The sequence below is a fragment of the Lichenostomus cassidix genome, chromosome 4 (assembly GCF_008360975.1).
Source record: "Lichenostomus cassidix isolate B80296 chromosome 4, HeHo_3.0, whole genome shotgun sequence".
Classification (NCBI taxonomy): Eukaryota; Metazoa; Chordata; class Aves; order Passeriformes; family Meliphagidae; genus Lichenostomus; species Lichenostomus cassidix.
The window spans coordinates 65,901,784-65,920,244 of record NC_139484.1 but is presented as its reverse complement, the minus strand read 5'-3'; the positions used below and the strand labels follow the sequence as shown (position 1 = coordinate 65,920,244).

The 18,461-nt window shown below is 40.5% G+C and overlaps 2 protein-coding genes across 6 annotated transcripts in view; both read right to left on the bottom strand.

Moving 5' to 3' along the window:
* DOK7 (docking protein 7) overlaps positions 1 to 15,168 on the bottom strand; it is a 57,715-nt gene extending 42,547 nt beyond the window's left edge. For 2 of the 4 annotated variants that reach the window (XM_085059699.1, XM_085059701.1), the window contains exons 1-4: positions 12,946 to 15,168; positions 12,775 to 12,820; positions 10,442 to 10,687; positions 6,428 to 6,628 (exon numbers count right to left, since the gene is read on the bottom strand). In XM_085059699.1, coding sequence (XP_084915825.1) covers positions 6,428 to 6,628; positions 10,442 to 10,687; positions 12,775 to 12,820; positions 12,946 to 12,999 — 547 coding nt within the window. In that variant the 5' untranslated portion in view covers positions 13,000 to 15,168. Of the gene's footprint in view, positions 1 to 6,427; positions 6,629 to 7,411; positions 10,277 to 10,441; positions 10,688 to 12,774; positions 12,821 to 12,945 lie in introns of those variants that run through there. The other 2 variants (XM_085059700.1, XM_085059702.1) reach the window with 2 other exon arrangements.
* A 130-nt stretch (positions 15,169 to 15,298) lies between these two features.
* The window catches only part of HGFAC (HGF activator), a 40,884-nt gene continuing 37,721 nt past the window's right edge, over positions 15,299 to 18,461 (bottom strand). The window contains exon 14 of one of the 2 annotated variants that reach the window (XM_085059703.1): positions 15,299 to 16,964. In XM_085059703.1, coding sequence (XP_084915829.1) covers positions 16,782 to 16,964 — 183 coding nt within the window. In that variant the 3' untranslated portion in view covers positions 15,299 to 16,781. Of the gene's footprint in view, positions 16,965 to 16,993; positions 17,377 to 18,461 lie in introns of those variants that run through there. The other variant, XM_085059704.1, reaches the window with a different exon arrangement.

Genomic DNA, 18,461 nt, shown 5'->3' with positions numbered 1-18,461 from the left:
CGCCTGGAAACACTAGAAATATATTTAGCTGAAGCTATTTATAACATAGCAATTAAGAGTTTTAGGTGCATGAAAAGAAGTCAAGAAGATATTCTCCTGGGAAAAGAAATTTAAAATTCAGGTCAGTACACACACACTAGAATCATAGAATGGCTTGGGTTAGAAGAGACCTTGAAGATCACCTAGTTCCAATCCTCCCTGAATGTCAAAACAGACACCTTATTCTCAACAGCTGTCCAGTCTTTTATTCTTATTCACCCTAAAATTTTGTAGGTCAAATTTTAGCTGTGCATGAAGTGTCAGGAATACTTCAAGTGTCTTCAGCAGAATGAACCAAGTTAGTTCTACTTTTAACCAGTTTTAATCAAGAGCAGCTTTTTATATACCAACAAAATAGAATTTGGTTATATTGCTGGATTATAGTATAAATTTTCCTAGACTAAGTCCTGTGTGTCTATTATTAACAGAACGTAACACAACTCCACAGGTTGTCATCAGATCTTTACCCTTTGCTCTATTCTGATATTTGCTTTCCATTCATTAAGAATAGCCCCAAGCAAAATTAGAATGAGAATCACTAAATAAACAAACAAGTTAGGAGCTCCATGATACATGGCTACATGAACAACACAAAAGACTAGAAGGGTTCCACAGAGCATTTTATTTGAGAATTGTTAGTCCAAATATAAATCATGTCAGGAAAAAATAATTATTATCTTAAAACATCAGGCAAAAGGCCACCAGTAACCAGCAATTTCAGCAAAATAAAACTTAAATACCAGACAAAAAGGGAAATTAAATTAGTATACAGACCTTGAAGAAGTCCTGCCACTTCACCATAGCCATGAACACCAGAAAATTCCAATACCAAATCTTAGACTTGCTGTAGGGTTTTTCACATTACTTTCCTTTTGATTCAGGCCCCTAATCTGGACATATCTTTAACTTCTGCATGTCTCTAGCCAATTCTGAGTTGCAAACATACTTTTTCCAATTTTAGTCAAAGCAGCAGAGCTGATCTTGACCAGAATGACTGCATCCCCATCACTTTCCAAACAAATACCCTGTCATATCCAACAGGACATTCACATTTTGCTTAGGAAATGGATACTTTTGACAGCTTGACAAAGGGCTGTGGGATTCAAACAAAAGGGATAATAAAGAGTGAACCAGAAGCCACAGTAATTATTTTAGCAAATCAGGTATAGCCAGCAAGCTGTAAACTGACCACTCTAGGAAAAATATATTCTGGTCCAAACTCTTTTGTCATTCCTGATTTATGACATATCTAAGCCTCTGCCTGTTCTGCTTAAATCTGTTCAAGACAACATTGTTAGAGGCATCTTCATAATTTGATTTGTCACTCCACCACATTTGCATCTCCTCAGATCTTTCCTATCAAGAATCCTTCAGCTCAAGAAACATAAACACACCCTGGCTTGAGGATCAGAGACCACCTAGGAGACTACAACACTAATCACACAGTCTGACCAGTATGAAGAGTTCTGCTGGTGACTCACTTGCAGTCTTGCCCCATTTCCCCTCCCCAAGAGATGTCAAAGAACATTGTATTAGGAAAAAAATCCTGAGTGCAATGTATTCAGGAGCTATTTGAAATTCAGCTTTTTCTTTAAGCTGAATTCTCCTCTCCCCACAGAGCAGAGGGAGTCTACAGACACCCAACCTTTGCGTTCCATGCACAATGAGCAAGCAGGATATAGAGACAACATAGCAGAGGACTTTCATGCCTCAAGCACAATGATTTACTATGTGGCTTGATAATTCAGCAGAATCCTTCACATCCCTGTTGCACCCTTTTGCATTCAGGGCAAAAAAAAAGAAGATTCCTCAAATATTTCTGTACATAAAGAATACATCTGGACCACTTTGTTCTTTTATTGCTTTTGTCAAGAGTTTTTTTTAACTCTTTTGTCAAGAGTCTTTAACTCTTTTTTAAAAGTTACTTAAACTCCTAAGAGGCTCTACAAGCCTTTGACTTTAATGGAAACAAAGAAAGTATATGTGTGCATGTGATCTGGCAGCTTAACTCAAAGGATTTTTTCTGCAAATAACTATCAGTCATTTGGAAATCCCAAAACCAAACGTGATGAGCTTTATACAACCAGAGCAAACAGTGTATGTCCATGTGCATGTGGATACAAATCCAACATACACATACAAGTTCTTCGTAGAGTCTGTTATTCACATGAGCACCTTAATTGCTGATTAACCATCATAGGAAACATTTCCTTTCTTGTTTTGGTAGGTAGAACTAGTTTGCAAGGGAAGGAAGCAGTCTAAGGGCCCTTGCAAAAAAACATCAAGAGAGATGAACGAGTGGGTAGGGCTTAACTAAATAAAGTTTTAAAATTATACATAAAAGCAAATGATTACATTTCTTTTCTGCTTTCTTGAGAAAACTGAGAAATTCACCACTGGTAATTACATATCTCAGTTATGTGTTGGGACAGGTTTGGTGCACAGGCATTCAGAAGCTGAGGAATATGTGGTATGCATCACTGTAATGCCACGCAGCTGTTGACCAGACTGAAGGGCTCACTCAGCTCCCTCCATGGGGTAAGAGACTTGGTGAAAAGCAGCCTCCAACCACTTGCACAGGACTGAAACACTAAGCCAGTCCTCTGTGGCAGTCAGTAGTAAAGTCCTGTACAGTCCCTCAAACATTCAAGACAAGTTGCCAATTTCATAAAACTTCCAAGTACTACTTAATCTTGCTAATGTTGAGTTGAATTTGTCAAATTAAAAATGCAAACCCATGGGCAAACACACTTTCAAAATGGACTATAGCCAAAAATTACTTCAATCTCTGTAGTGTGTGTGAAAGTAAGGAGGAAGAATCAGTCCCTTCCCATTAATTACTCCTCCTAACAGGTGCCAGACAATTCTAGAGCCTGAAATCTTTTAGCTGCAGGAGAGGTAGGAACCATGGCAGTTCATTCCATGGCAATCAGCCTGTCATCCAATCAGTATATCCCAACCCTGGCCTTGAGCAGCTCCCCTCAAAGGGTAACTCACACTGCTCTCCTCTCTGGGGAAAACAACAAAGGGTATTCCTATTATTGACAACTAAGATATGGGCATGACTACTAAAAATAGATAAATAAAGATAACAATGTTGGTTGTCTGCAGGAGGCCTTAGTAGGAGGCAGCACAGAATATCCACATGTAAACAGAATTTTTAATCTATCAAAAAATTCCATATCTTGCCCCAGTTTAACCACCCCTACTACTTCTAATGTCTAAATAAATGCACAAGGGCAAAACAGAAAGGAAAGAAGAAAGGTAGTACCAAATCTTATTGAAACACCAAAATGATCATAGAAATACTCCTGCTTATCCTGCAATTAGCAGCAGCAGCAGTAGCATTTGTTCTTTCAAAAGGGCACTAAGGGTCCTACAAGTTCCTTTCTTCAAGGAGATGCTGTCAGAAAATATGAAGCAGCTTTAAACTAGGCTCTGAGAGCTAATCCTGAAGCACTTGAACACTGGACAATTCTCATGGTGTTAATGTGCCCTTTTATTGCCCTACTTGAATTTTTTCACACTGACCTCCAAGTGAACATTCTCCTGGCAACTGGTCATTTTAATTGGTGCACACTAATTGAGCTGGAAACTTAGGAAAGTGAGAGTCTTTTTCCAGCCTGTTCCTCTACGTAAACCTTCCAGTTGACCCCTAGGCCAAGACACCTGCTTTTTTGCAAACAGTATGTGGGACTAAGCTTCAGCTACAGAGAGAACAAAATTTTAGCCCAGAGAAAACCTTATTTGCATCTTTCAGAAGCAGAAAAAAAAATACTGTTTTCATCTCTAGCAGTACAATTGTGATGTTAAGAGCAAAAGAATTTCAGAATGTAAATGCTCTTCTTCCTGTTGATGAATAAAATTGTGTAAATGGTCTTGAAAATGCACCTAGATTTAATGTTTGAAATCTCAGCATTATCTCAGATAGTTTTCCTCTACCTGAATTGAGTACCAAAGACTTTGAAGTTGAACTAAACCTGTACTAAGCAACAGAACATAACAAAGTATTTTATATTTATGAAAACTTTTGTGAGGAAGCAAGACACAAAAAGTTAAAACAAATTCATATCTATTTACATCTCAATTCTACCACAGACATACCCGAAAAAGCTCTGCTTCAGTTTGGGACTTCATGTGTTTTATTATGGAAAGGAAGGCAATCAAACCACAAGATAATTGGTTCCTTTGAATTAGGTATTTATTACAGTGATATTTAAGCCTTAAATTCACTAATCCTCAACATTCAGAGCTCCACAGGATGAATGTTAGCAAAGATATGGTTTAACCTGTAGGAAGCTAATATTAATAATAGAGTCTGCATAATATTATATTACGCTTACTTGACAGGGTAAGGGAGAGTGCTTTTGTTTAGGAATTGAAACAACTTCTATAATAACATATCAATTTTTTTCCTGAACACTACTTGCTTGCCTCAAGAATTCCAGAGAATTGAGGTAAAGGAGTCAGATACCTGAAGAAAGATGATTTTTCTCTTTACCGACACACTTCTGTCAAGAATAACCAGTTATACTTTTCTTTGGGTTCTATTTTCAAAAAGCATTTTCTTACAGTGGCAATATTAAATCAAGTGTTTAGACAAAATACATATTTAAATGTTGTTATGCCTGCGGATATGTTTGACGGCTTAGTTAAGGGGAACAGCTTCCTTAAAAAGCTAAGCTTGAACTTGTAAAGAGTTTCCAACTGTGGCAGGCTATTTTGTACCAAAATGATTATGCTGCCCTTCTCTTTGAATGCACCCATGCAGGGGAAAGACAAAAATACCCTTTCATGGCAACTAAAGGGTCTCAGCTATCAACACACGTTTCTTAAATATGATCAACAAGGTAGTGGGACTCTTTGCAAAGCACTTTTCTAATTCTGTTCTCCTGTAACCAAAAAAAAAAAAATTAAAAAATCATATGTACACAGGAGAGCTACTGATAACCTCCTGTTTCTTACTAGAAACTTGTAAAAGTTTAAGGGAGGAAAAAAAAGAAAAATCATAGGTAATTCAGGTTCCATCACCTACAGCTCCTCGTTTCACAGAATCAATCAGGCTGGAAAAGACCCCTGACAAGATCAAGTTCAAACTTTGACTGGACACCACTGTATCAACCAGATTATGGCACTAAGTGCCATGTCCAGTCATTTCTTAAACACCTCCAGGGATGCTGACTTCACCACCTCCCTGGACAACTCATTTCAATGCTTGACAACACTTTCTGTGTAGAAATTCCTCTCAAAGTCCAACCTAAACCTCCCTTGGCACATCTTAAGGCCATATGCTCTCCTCCTGTCCCTTGTCACCTGGGAGAAGAGACCCATCCCCCCTGGCCATGCCTCTTGCCAGGTCAGAAAGAGGGCAGGAACTTGGGTTTCCCACTCTGTGAAGTAGGGCAACCAGAATTAACATGCAGAGCAACAGCATGCAAGTCCCAGGAAAAATATATTTGGATTTGGATTAACTCTGAAACCTTCTAATTTTGCAGTTTGTTAACTGAAGAAAGTATGTAAGTCAAACAACTTCACATCCAAACTGGAAATCTGCATACCCACTTGTATTCACAGATCATCAGTTCAGAATGGCTTCAAACTCTGCTTTGGAAGTTAAAACCTTATAAATATAAACCTAATGATATGTGTTATTATACCTGTGAATTAATTAAGTTTCCTTTTCAGATCTTGCATATGAACTCCACATTTTATCTGAAGTGAGAATTTGAGAAGTCTTAGATGGCCATTGAAACAAGAGATTTCTCTCCATCTAAAGGTGTATCTTGGCTACTAGGCTGTACAAACTAGTTTTAGCCTGCTTGCTTTCATTTTGACCCCATAAATCACATGGCCCCACCCCATAAAGTTACAAAGCTACTAACAGGCAAGGGACCAGAAAATTGTTTCTAACTTTTAGGAGCAGAAAGTCCTCTATGGGATTTGGAAATTAGCATTTCTACAATGAGAATATTGATGTCACCTGCAACCTCAAAGCTCCATATCACTTCCCCCTCAGCAAACAAGAAAATAATTAATCATAATTTAATCATCTGAACATTAAATCATTTTACCTTATCTCTTGCACGACACAAGCCATAAAATTTCGATACCTTATTTTTGCTCTGTGTTCAATAGCAACTTTTGACTAAACAGCTTCTAGAGAGCCACAGAGCAATTTTCAGTCAGGACTCCACAGAGTCACATTTTCACTGAACAGCAGGGCTGAAGCCTGCAGAAATCTGCTCAGAACAGACCCTCTAATAAGAGGCTGCCTGTAAGACAAAGTAGCACAGCTGGTTCTGCAGTCTCCCCTTCGAATGAGAGTGCATTTACATTTCTGCAAAAGGCATCAAGCAACATTTAGAAGACAGGTTCCACTTGTACTTACAGAAGCCGCACCTGGTACCCCCTTCAAAGATGAATCCGTTGGGGACAGCTCCATAGCGCCGCAGGTCGGAGAGCTTCCACTGCCCCATGACACTGGGAGGAAGGTCCTTTGCCAGGACAAGGATGTCATTGCAGAAATGCAGGGTAGCAGGCCCACTCTCTAGTTTAGTGCCAGGGGCTACAAAGACTTGAAATCTATGAACTAGCAAATAAGGGGGGAAAAAATTACTACAGAATATACAAGTGTTATGTAAGCGATTCTGTTCAGCTGTGGTACTTGGAGCAGCCCCTGCCCACACCATGAGACTCTGGCATAAAGATCTAAGTGGAGCCCAGAGAGCCACGTGTAAGGAGCTGGAAGACCATTACTTCCTCTTATGCCAGTTTAGAATTGAAAAAAAACCACCATATCTTGGCTTAATGCTACAAATTATTAAAACTGCAATGCCACATTAATTTCTCCTAAATCTTCCAGGCTACTCCCCATCTCAGATTAGTCGGTTATCCAGCCCAGACTTTACTTACCTCGTCCATCCCTGCGTCACTACACGGGTTGCTTTTTGTCTCCTCCTCTAACTTGTGTCTCTCCTTTCCTAGATCCATGCACACAAATAACATGGTGCTCAAGGAGCCCAAAAGCTAAGGCTCAAAGGACTTGCTGAAAGCAAGTTCTAACCAGATCTCTATCTGCAACTTTAATAAACTGCTTCATTTCCTCCCTAGCAGTAAAATAAGGAATATTACATTTTTCCACCCTTGCAATTCTTTCAGGAGTTGGTGATGGTAAATGCCCAGACATTTAAAATTACTAGGAAAATAAGTGATTTGTGGGTAACAAACAGCTTTAGATGTCAGTTAATTTTTCACATTTCACACCCTGAATTTTAAGAGTGTAGAAAGAAAAAGAAACACCTATCTCATTCAAGTTTACAAAATCCAGGTTCAAATACCAACTCTAGTATCACCTATATTGCAGTATCCTTACCTAAAGCAGCAGTTGTTCTAGGCTGGTCTCCCATTTTCTCTTCCAGGGCTATTGCATTCTGAATAATAAGTTACTGGGATCATTTCAAGGGCTCACATCTCAGTGTTTCAAAGGGAACAATTTCAGTGAACAAGCATATAATTCTCAAACAATTGGGTTGACCTCCACTGCTCCTCTAGTTTCTTTCATATTGTGATTAGACACAAAAAAAAAATAATCAACAAACCAAAAACCACAAACCACAACAAATTTTTAAAAAACCCATTTGTCTTGGTACAGAAAAGCATCAAGACTATTATATTTCCAGGAGAAGGTTTTTGGTGGTGTTTATCAAGAAGCACATAGATTTAGCTTTTGGTTGTGCATCAAAGATTACACAACAGCTCCCTGCCTGTGAAATCTACAGGGTAACTTCCAGGTACTCTCAGTTCTTACATCCACTCTTCCCTGTTCCTCGCCCATGCTTCTTCAAGCATCACAAATTTCATCTAGGTCTGAGTCTTCCTTCTCATACTACTTGCTATATTCTTAGTCACGATCCGAGCTGTAAGCCAACTCCTCATCTATGACATGCATTTGGTAAGTTCCCTAAGGCTCCAGCAGAATTAGCCACAAAGTCATTCGAGTGAAATGTGCAAGGAGACAGAGATAGATCTAACTAACCACAGCTCTGCTTACAGCTCTGCCAGTAGCACTGCTAGGGAGCAAATCAATAGTCACACGATGTCCCCTTTTGGGCACGCAGTTGTTACGCAACCTGCTTAAACATAAGCTAAGAAAAAGACAGCAAAACCATCGTGATCAATAAGGCTCGGAAAGGAACCTTTTATGTCATTTGGACTCCTCTGCTCAGTTAACTCTGCCCAGTATTCTGCTGGCAATTAAACCATGGGAGAAGCAGCATCAGGATTCTTTCTGCTTCATAAGTGAGGAATGGAGCCCACTCTTCACACGATCAGTTGCAAGTTACAACAGCTGCTGAAGACAAAGAGCTCCAGCTCAAATTCTAGGCTGCTGTCAAAAAACAGCATACCCAAATCTGAACAAAGCCAAAGCAGAGGAAAAATCATATCTGAAAATGAAGATTTTTCCATACACCGCTTTCTTGGTGAATTGGATTTTTTTTCAAAATTCCCACCAGCTACTGACTTCTCCTACTCTATGAAAAAAAAAAAATGTGTGAAGACACAGAGCTGAGTATACCCCTGAACAAAAGGTACTACTTAAATGCTTCATTTTCTTCAGCCCATCTTTTCCTTTTCACAGCTATGCACTGACCTGCAGTATGCTAACTTCTCAGAATGAGTTGTGGGCCCAAGCACATTCCAGGAATCACATCCACCTCATCTGCTAAAAACTGAGAGAAAACACTGGGAACTCCAGTGTGAACGCCTCCATTCTGTGGTCCTCATTCAAGAACAGTGTCAGCTCCTTTCACTTTTTTTTTTTTTTTGCTTCCCAGACTCTGAGGTCATCTCTCCCTAGCCTATATTTATCATCCAGCCACTTTACTTTCAAGGCACACAAAGGCACCCTTACTACCCTTTAAGAAAAAAACAGTCACCATCCTCTCTTCATCTACGTCTTCTCTCTTTTCTATTTCTGTTCACTCAAACTAGACTCACTCTGACTTCGTTCTCCTAACATGCACTGAAAGATAAAATTCTGAAAAAATTTTCTATGCTTTGGTTTATTCTCCTTCCCCTAAGCTTTTTTGCATTTAACCTTACACAAATTATTTCCAGCTCAACCAATTATACTTTTCTTCTGCATTTCTTCACCTCCACACACAATCTCTCCCACTTCACCTTTACTCCATGGCTGCACACATCATAATTCAATAGGCTCTATTCCTACCTCATTCACAGCTTGCCGTGAAAAAAATCTCTTTGCTGCTTTTCCATGTCCTCCAATCACAACCATAACCCTCACACCAAGACTGAGATTACTTCCGTACTGCATCAGTGCACGATGAAAAACAGACCTACCCTGTCGTATTCAAATACTCCTTCAGCTTTTAGGACAAGTCTATGCTATACATAGATCCAAAACCTAGTTAAAAAAAAAAAAAAAAAAAAAAAGAAAAAAAAAACAGAACTGGAAGACAACAGAACTGTATCAATAAAGTGCACCAACTACTCCAGCTACTCATGCTTGTATTGATCAGCAACCCCCTCTAACCTTTTCCTGTTATGCAAGGCTTCATATTTGATAGCTCTGAGAGGTACATCCACACATCTCACTTTTGATAGCTCCACATATTTTTACTGTAAAATTCCCTGGCCATCTTTCTACATATGTACTGGAAAGGAATGAGCCCACAAACCCAACAGATGGCAGAGCATATGTAACAAATGATAAAGATTGCTAATGTGTGTCTCCCACACACCTACCCTCCTTCCCTAGTTATGACTAAACAAACATAAGACAGATACTATGGATTACCAACATTATCTCTCTTTGTTCACCACAGTACATTTTAGAGCTGCTAACAAAGGAAATAATAGAGAAGGATGGAGAAAGGTGAAGTTAACTGGAAAGAATATGTCTGATGACACTCCTTATTGCAAGAAGACTCTTTCTGAAATGGAACACTATCAGCAATGAGCATTATCAATGCAACACCCAGCAGGCAGCTCAGGAAACTGGGCATAAAATGGCAAAGTTCTACTCAGGACTCTCTGTCTCTTAATTCAGGCTCCCTCTGAGCCAGAATCCCTGAGTCAACTGCAGGACCAGAAACACAGGTTTGATCACTTGTTTTCAAAGCTATGCACTGTCAGTGTCAAAATCAAAATCCCAAATTAAGAGCTGTCATAGTTATCCATCAGTACAGGGTGGTACTGTAGTCAAAACCTATCATAAGGGATACCTGCTTTAACATCTATGGGGGAGAACAGTTTCTCCTCTCTCAAATGAGTGACAATCTTGTCCTGAACTGTGCTTTTTTATTTGCATTTTAGCTTCACTTTTCTTTGGTTTTTTACCCTGTGGGGGGGAAAAAAAAAAGTGTGAGAAGACAAAGGTTACCTTCCCCCAAACTGTAGCGTATTCGTACATCCCACGCGTACATTGTTTCCTTGTTCTCAAATCCCAGCATCACAACTTGAGAGAGACAGATGATTGCAAGCGTGTGATTCAAGCCCTCATAGGAGAGCCCAGGATCCAAGCCACAGATGTCTTCTAAGGTCATGCTGCTCCTCTCCTTATGCCCTTTTGCTCGTTCAGATTTGTCCTTGTACACCAGCATGAGCAAACAGTCTAAAAGAAGCAAAACTGTCAGAGATGATGAGGCAGAGCACTGACCATAACAAACTTCTCAGCACTCTGCTGCAATACAAAGGTGCTTTAGACAACTGCAGGATCAGCTTGCTCAAGTCCATGTGAAACTGATTCCCTTTCCCAGCCAACCCCCAGGCAGTTTGCAGTCCTTGTTTTCAGGAAGCAAATACTCAAGGCATGTTTCAAGGTTAACCTGCAGGCTCAGGAATCAGGAAGCCAATCATAAATCTTCCCTGTTTTATTCAAAGTCCAGTGGCATTTCAGACACTGTCCTGAGTCTGGCGAGGACTGTCATTAATTTTGAGCATTAGGAGTTATGCTAGGATAGCTGTTCACATTACAGACTCTAAAGACCGAGAGGCTATTGTTGTCTGTATTTTTGTTAGAACATACTGAACCACAAATGAAATTCTTACAGTAGCTCACAGATTACCCAACCACTAAATGGCGAGCAGACTGCGGTGCGAGATTGTTACTGTCAGCTCAGGTTTCCCAGTTAAATGCTACACAGCAGCCATTGCTAAAAATCATTATGTGCCACACCTTCTTTTATTTATTTATTTTTTAGTGTTTGCTTGTGTCACCAGTTGTTTTTAACCCCTTCCCAGAGGTGTTTATTACACAGTAACTATGCAGTGGAAGAAAGCAGTTAAAGTGCCACAGTCCCATGGGAAAAGCAACAATTTCACACGCAAACCCAAAAGACAAGAAATGGGGAGCGACCTCTCCCACCTTTTGCATTTATGACAAGCAGCCCTCTTTCCCCCATATTCCTTTCCTATCCACAGCACTCAGCTGTAGATGAAATTCATATCAAATCAATATCAAAGCTGCAACATCCACAGCTTAAGCTGAGCTACAAACCACAAAAGAGAAAGACCCCCATGCACCATTTTATAAATATTGGGGGGTGGAGCTCCCAGCCCCTGTGAGGTGCTCTGCAGCCCTCAGCTGAGCAAGGGATTGGCAAATCTCCACACAGATGAAAAATGACTGAAAGACTGAACTGTCTGTAACTAATGCAGAGCTTTGCATGGATCCCCAATTGTTTTTGTGCACCTGTTAGCAAAAACAGCTGCAAGCACAGTATTTAAACATTCTGCAATACAGTTGTGTGTCTCAAGAAAGAATGACTATGGTTTATGTACCAAAAAAAGCAAATCACCAGGGGATTTTTTACTAAATTTGGCTAATTTAGCTAGAATAAAAATAGCATTTTTGAGGAATAAGCTACATTATCAGTCAGGCTCTTTCATCTACCCCCTTCAAACCTGGCTTACTCACATTAGAAACTCAGGCCCATATTCACATAGATACCAGCTCTAGGACCAACAGATGCCCTTTCACACAGAGAAGTTTCACAGATTCAGATGAGATACGGGTATTTAAGACACTAAAAAAATTACTGTAACAACTCAGGTAATGAATTACTAAAAAGCCTTCAGTCTTTCTAGCGAGAGCCTAGAAAAGCTGCCATAATCCATTCTGCAGCAATGCGGATTCACATTTTCTAAGTGTAGGAAACATTTAGCCCTGGGAAGATACACTTTTGGGTGCAAATGTTTTCCCTGATGGCAATAGATGAGGAAACCTGAAGCCTACTTTTCCCTCTGCAGCAGTAAAACATCAGCTCTGTGTAACATTTTCAATTTCCCCTTCAGAAGCATGGAAACTATCTTTTTTTTTTTTTCCCCTTCCTTAATTCAAAATGTCATTTTATTTTTAAATCGAAGTGATATTTTCTGTCAAAACACTGATCAAAAAATAACTACCGAGCTTACAATGCCAGCGGTTTTTTTTTTCCTTTTTTACAGCAAGCAATCACCCTGAAGAAATAAGTTCCCCCTCAGCCAAAAAAAAAAAAAAAAAAAAAAAAAAATGTACATTTTGAAGGGGCACCAAATGCAATGGCTGTGCCTTGGAAAGTGACTTTTGCCGCTGTTTTCAGGGAGCGCAGCAGCTCGCCCCAGGCCGGAGCGGCGCGGCTCTGCTGTGACCCCGCCGGGGCTCTGCGGGCCCGAGCCTCAGCCAGCCGGGCGAGCTCCGCGCTCCTCTGCCGGCCCTTCTGCCGGCCCTCTTACCTGCCACCGGGGAGGGCTTGCGCAGCACCAGCCACCTGCTCTTCCACTGCAACGAGAGGCAAAGGGACAGGGTTAGCCTGGCCGGGCAGGGCAGAGCGGCCGCTCTCCCCTCAGGGAAGGGGGCGGCGGTCGGGGACCCCCGCGGGCCGAAGGGGCGCTGGGAGCGCGGACCTTTTTTCCGTCTCTCAACTTGACGTGACCCTCCACCACCACGGAATCCGTCATCTTCAGTCATGATTCCGGACAGCTGCGCCGGCTCGCTGCGCCCGCCCCGCGCTGAGGGGTCACTCAGTTCCAAAATAGCGCTCTTAGGGCCCCGCCAGGGCGGGCGGGCGGCCAGCGCGGCACTGCCCGGCTCTGCCCGGCTCTGCCCGGCCCGACCTGCCGTGCCCAAAGGGGCTCCGCGCACCGCCCCCGGCATTCTGTGTTCACCTAGTTTACTTATGGGCTGGGGGGACCTTGGAATTATTTTTATTGTTTGTTTCTGCAGGGTTTGACAGGCCGGGGCACCCGGAGCGCCGCAGCCCCGCACGGGCCTCCTCGGCGGATCCGCTCCGGGCTGCGCGACCCCCGCCGGGATCCGGTCCGGGCTTTGCGGCCTCCCGCGGGAGCAGCGCCGCTCCGGCCTTGGCCGCTGCCCGCAGAGCCGGCCCCGCGCCCGGCCGCCCGCAAAGCCCGGACCGGATTTCCTCCGCGGAGCGGGGCCCGCCTCTGGCCGGCCGAAACACCCCCTTCCCGCGCCTTCCTTACAATGCCCAATTGTCACTTTTCAAAAGTATAATTACAGCTCTTCTTGGCTCTCAGAAGACACAGCCAACTACCCCAGATAAAAATACTCTTCTCACTTTTTTTTTTCTTCTTTGCAATGCAACTGTCACGAGATAACAACCCGCTTACACCAAATCCCGAGCAGCTACAATGAATAGAATGAGATGCGTTAATGATGTCCTCAGATTTATTTCCACGAGCAATGGACTAATTAGAGTCCATTATTCCAAAAATACTCCTGCTGCATCTTATTTGATGGTAATTAGTTCTTCAGCTTTTTTAAAACAGCACTACAGCACATTTTTCTTTCAATAGCATAATAGAGGGATTTTTTTTAAGATGTATGCATTTATTTCTTCCCTTTGAATCGGTCAGTTTTCATGGAATAACATACAATTTAATAAAACCATCTTCTAAGTGTGTTTCATAATGAATTAGGAAAGTGTTTGTTCAACTGGCTTTGCATTCTAATTCAATTTCAATACAGATTTAGGAAAAATATCAGATGAAATTTCACTAGTACATTTGAGTCAGGTTTTCATTTTAACCAAAGCAATAATCACATAAAGAGGGTGAAAAATACGGAGATTGAGTTTCCATGTGGTAATGCTCAACAGAAAGGCAGGAGGCAGATGCTGGAGTGTCCCATAGGGATGTGACTGATGTCAGGGGTGTGAGAGGGCAGGCAAGGACATCTCACTTAAGCTGGACATTTGCTTGCCACCTCTACTCTGCATTTGTGCATTTAATACAGTGCTAGTAACCATACAGCTGATGCTCAAATTATTTTAGTTTAGTTCCACTGAGTCAAGGCAGTAACAGTGGACAAACAGGGTGCTTTGAAAGCCACAAATTAATTTTAATGCATTAAAAGTGTTCAAATGAGTATCAACTGGAGATTTGTCACTTAGACCTTTGAGGGCAGAAAACAGACCATTCAGTATATTCTATAAAAGTGTGTTATTCTTTGTTCTGGTGTTGCTGTGTACTGATACAAGCAGCATAGATTTTGAAAACATGACAGCTAAAAAAACTCTACACATTGTCAGAAACACCAGTCTGACACCCTTCCTATCAAACAGCCACCTTTACTGCAAGAGAAGACTGAGAGAATATATCTATAACACAAAACTACAAGACAAAAGTATGCACAGTGTGGATGGCTATTAATTTCAAAGTGATACTGAAGTCACAGAAGAGATACAGACATTTAGAATGGCTTCATCTTTGAGAGGAAACCTGTTCCTGATGAGTCCCTACCAAAGAAGAGCAAATAGTTCCTTCCTGCTGATGCAGTACTTGCCTTTCAGCAGCAGCTACAGTTAGTCTTGTTCCACAGTCACTTTCATTTCAGGGCATTAAGCAAGCCAGACTCAGACTGCAAATGGCCAGGGAGGCAGAGCCAGACAACAAGAGCCTTCAGCTTGTTTTGGAATCAAGATCCCAGAGGAGGATATCAGTTTTTAAAGCTAGTGTTTAGTGCCTCAGAAAAACAAACTGAAGGCTTTGATCTTGGGACTCACAGTATTCATAGATGAAAAACACATCCAGGTGCTTACATCTGTCTGCTGGAAATGTGTGACACTTGCATTAAACAGGGAGCACCACCAGCTGAAAGTGATCCTTACAGAGATTTTCTCATGCCTTCCAGCACAAAGTGTTATTTCATCCTTCTACCAGCTCTCAACCTGTACAACAACCTACAGAGGGACTGAAAGATTTTACTGTAACTTTATACATTACAAAGTCCAAGAAACAGAGGGTAAATGTTTTTATTAAACAGTTTACATCATTTATCTAGATTAGCACTGTTGTATATTTGTACTTACACAAGCTCAAGTTTTGGTTATTTTTCCTTAAAAATCTCTTTCACCACTAATAAGAAACCTGAGGACACTACTAGCACTATAAAATAAAGGACACATCTGAATATCTGGGCACCACTTTAAATTCTATTATCTTAAAACAGAACTTTTCTTGAAACACTTAAGAGAGTTCATATATGTTCACAAACAGGGAAGAAATACATTTCACATCAACACTTCAAATATACACATCTGACATGGCTAAAGGCTCCCTGTAACAGAATTTTAAAATAATTTTTCATTCTCTGTCAGACTTTCTTGGTTGGATCATTTTCTGCCTGTTTTTTCTGACACAGCTGAGTCCACAGCCTTTAAACAGCTATATATTGTAATAATTTCTTTAGTTGTTCCCAAAACAATTCCATAGACCATGACAGTAAAGCCTGTGTTTAATGATATCACCAAATCCCTAAGGAAAATGTCAAGATGCACTCCAGACATCCACTTGAAAAATCTTTTACAAGAAACCTCCTTTCTAAATTATCTAAATAGTTGAACAACTTGTTAGTACTAAATCTAAGACATCTTCAAAACACTGTCACATTAAAGAAACGTTTAGGGATTTATCATCAAGGTGAAGTATTTCCATTGCTATCCTCAGGGCAAGGAGCAGATCACAGTCTGCAAAAGGTCCTGGCTGTATCAACCTAAATCAGCTGCTCCAACTTCCAACATTTTTCAGCAAAACACTTTGAGCTCTCAGGAGGTGTTGCATTAACCTTGCTGGAAAATTGCACACCAGATTCAGCAGAGCTCTGAGGCACGTTCCTGATTTTACATCAGTGGAACACAGAAATATGTTTATACAAAAATGTGCTTACGTGTTTGGTTGAAACAAAACCTAAACCCTCTGGTTTCTTTCCCCAGAACTGGTTTGTTGCAGTCAGCTGAGGAGCAGCTTTACCTGCATTATTCTTTTGGTGTCTCTTGACCTGAGTTTCAAGAGATCATTTCTCAGGGAGAGGGAATTTCATTTTTGGTCCTCCTATTTATTTTTTTATTTCAATTGAGAATACAAGGACAATGTTGTTACAGATTGGTTTGGAGGATGACAGCTCCACCAGAAACCGCTAAATACATCAAATCACTTTTTATGTAATCCACAAAGCAGACAGAGTTGTAGATTTTTGTGCACTCTCTTGACAGGTTTGGGGTTTTTTATTAAGACAAATAAAGACAGTTGTGTGTGTTGAGCAATCCACAGCCCTAGAATCCTGGATCAAGGCTGCTGATGTCAGATGGAGCAGGCCTGCTTTTGGTGGTCTGGCTTGGAATTGCTAAGATTTACCATGACAGTTTTCATACCAGCTTATAAAATATTTATGCCACTTTAATAAAACCAAAAGCCTCTTGAACCCTGCTTCAAATGTTAGCTTATTCAACTGTTGAACGAGTTTTTCGGGGGGCTATTTTCTCATTAATCCACTTTACATAGTTGGTCACTCGTGTGTATACTCCAGGTTTGTTGACTCTGCCACAGCCATCTCCCCAGCTGATAATTCCATAGAGGTAAGAGATGTCATTTTTCTCACAGGCCAGAGGTCCACCCGAATCTCCCTGTATTAAAAGTAAGTAAAGATTATCTAATTTGATAGAAAGCAGTCAGAAGAAGATCAGTTTGGGAAAATCCTAAAATAGGAATGTTGGCATGTGAGATTTAAACTTAAAAAAATAAAAAAAAGTTTACTGAAGTTTCATTATAAAAAACTTTTTTAGTCATACCCGCCTCTAATATAATGGTGGAATTTTTTTAATTACACATGAAACGAAAGTATCAAAATATCAGATTTTGCTTTAAAATATGAAATTCTTTTAGATTCAGACACCTACTGAAATGCATAGTTGATTTAGATAATTTTCAATGGAAGTGAACAAGCCTTTGAGGCTTGGTACTGTGCTGTAATATCAGCACTGCATGGAGGGTTTACCTGGCTGTGTTTGGAGAGTTTCTTGATGCAGTTTATTGCAACTTTCAGAGAACGTGAGAGTTTTCAAAAAAAAGTTGTTGCATACAGACACACTTTGTGACTGTGGGATGCTGTAATTTTATGGGGCATATGGGGTTCAGCATGTGTTTGAATTTGCTACTATTTACCTTGTCATTAAACCATAAACCAAAAAGCAGCTCAAACTACACTATAGCAAGGATTAATTTGGAACACTTCTACTTATTTTAAACCTTGGACATTCAGGACAGGAGACTTTATTACTATTATTATTATTATTATTATTACTCTTACACTGAATTTCTAGAGAAATTAAAATGTTAGAAATTAAAAATATGACTCAGTAAATCACACTGGTGAAAGGAGCAATCATTCTAGTTATTTGAGACCAAGAAGAAATATATATTTTTCCTGTTTCAAAAGAAAATTCCTTGAGAGCAAAATGCATAGGAAAATTGTGTTGCCTTTATACTAGGAGATTTCTGTGACACGTGAGTGACATCAAATGAAGTTTTGCTTATTTGCTTATTTTTCACAACTAACTTGATTTCCATTTTGGTATCAGTGACTGATTAAAAAAATAGTTTCCAAGAATATCTTTTAAAAATTTAAAAATAGTCAATTAAAACACATTGAAATTTCATGGTCTTGGAATATTTTTATACATAACAGGTGGTTTACAGGTTAACATCCTAAGGGTACATTAAGAAAACCCAGAGGTCTGCTACATCTGTTGTTACATTAAGAGGTCCACATTATTTCTCCTCAGACCACTCTGCAAATCTGACAATAGGGGAAAATTGAATTACTGATTCACTAATAATGATCTCGTGTCATGAGCACTGTTCTTCAGCAACATCTGTGACTTTGAATCGCTTTTTCTCAGACTCTGCAATTCTCTCTAGACCACTTGTCTTCGTGCAGCTCCTTTCTCCTTCCCTCCACTTCCCTTTCTCCCTCTCATTCTTGATCTCTGTTTTTCCAGGGCAGGGAGAGAGAATCAGCTGTACTGCTGTCTCTTGTATTTGCATTTCCTGGGGAAGGCGAGGGGAGCTGGGCTGGCAGGGTGGTTTCCATCTCTCTGCTGTGTGAGAACACTTGCAGCCTC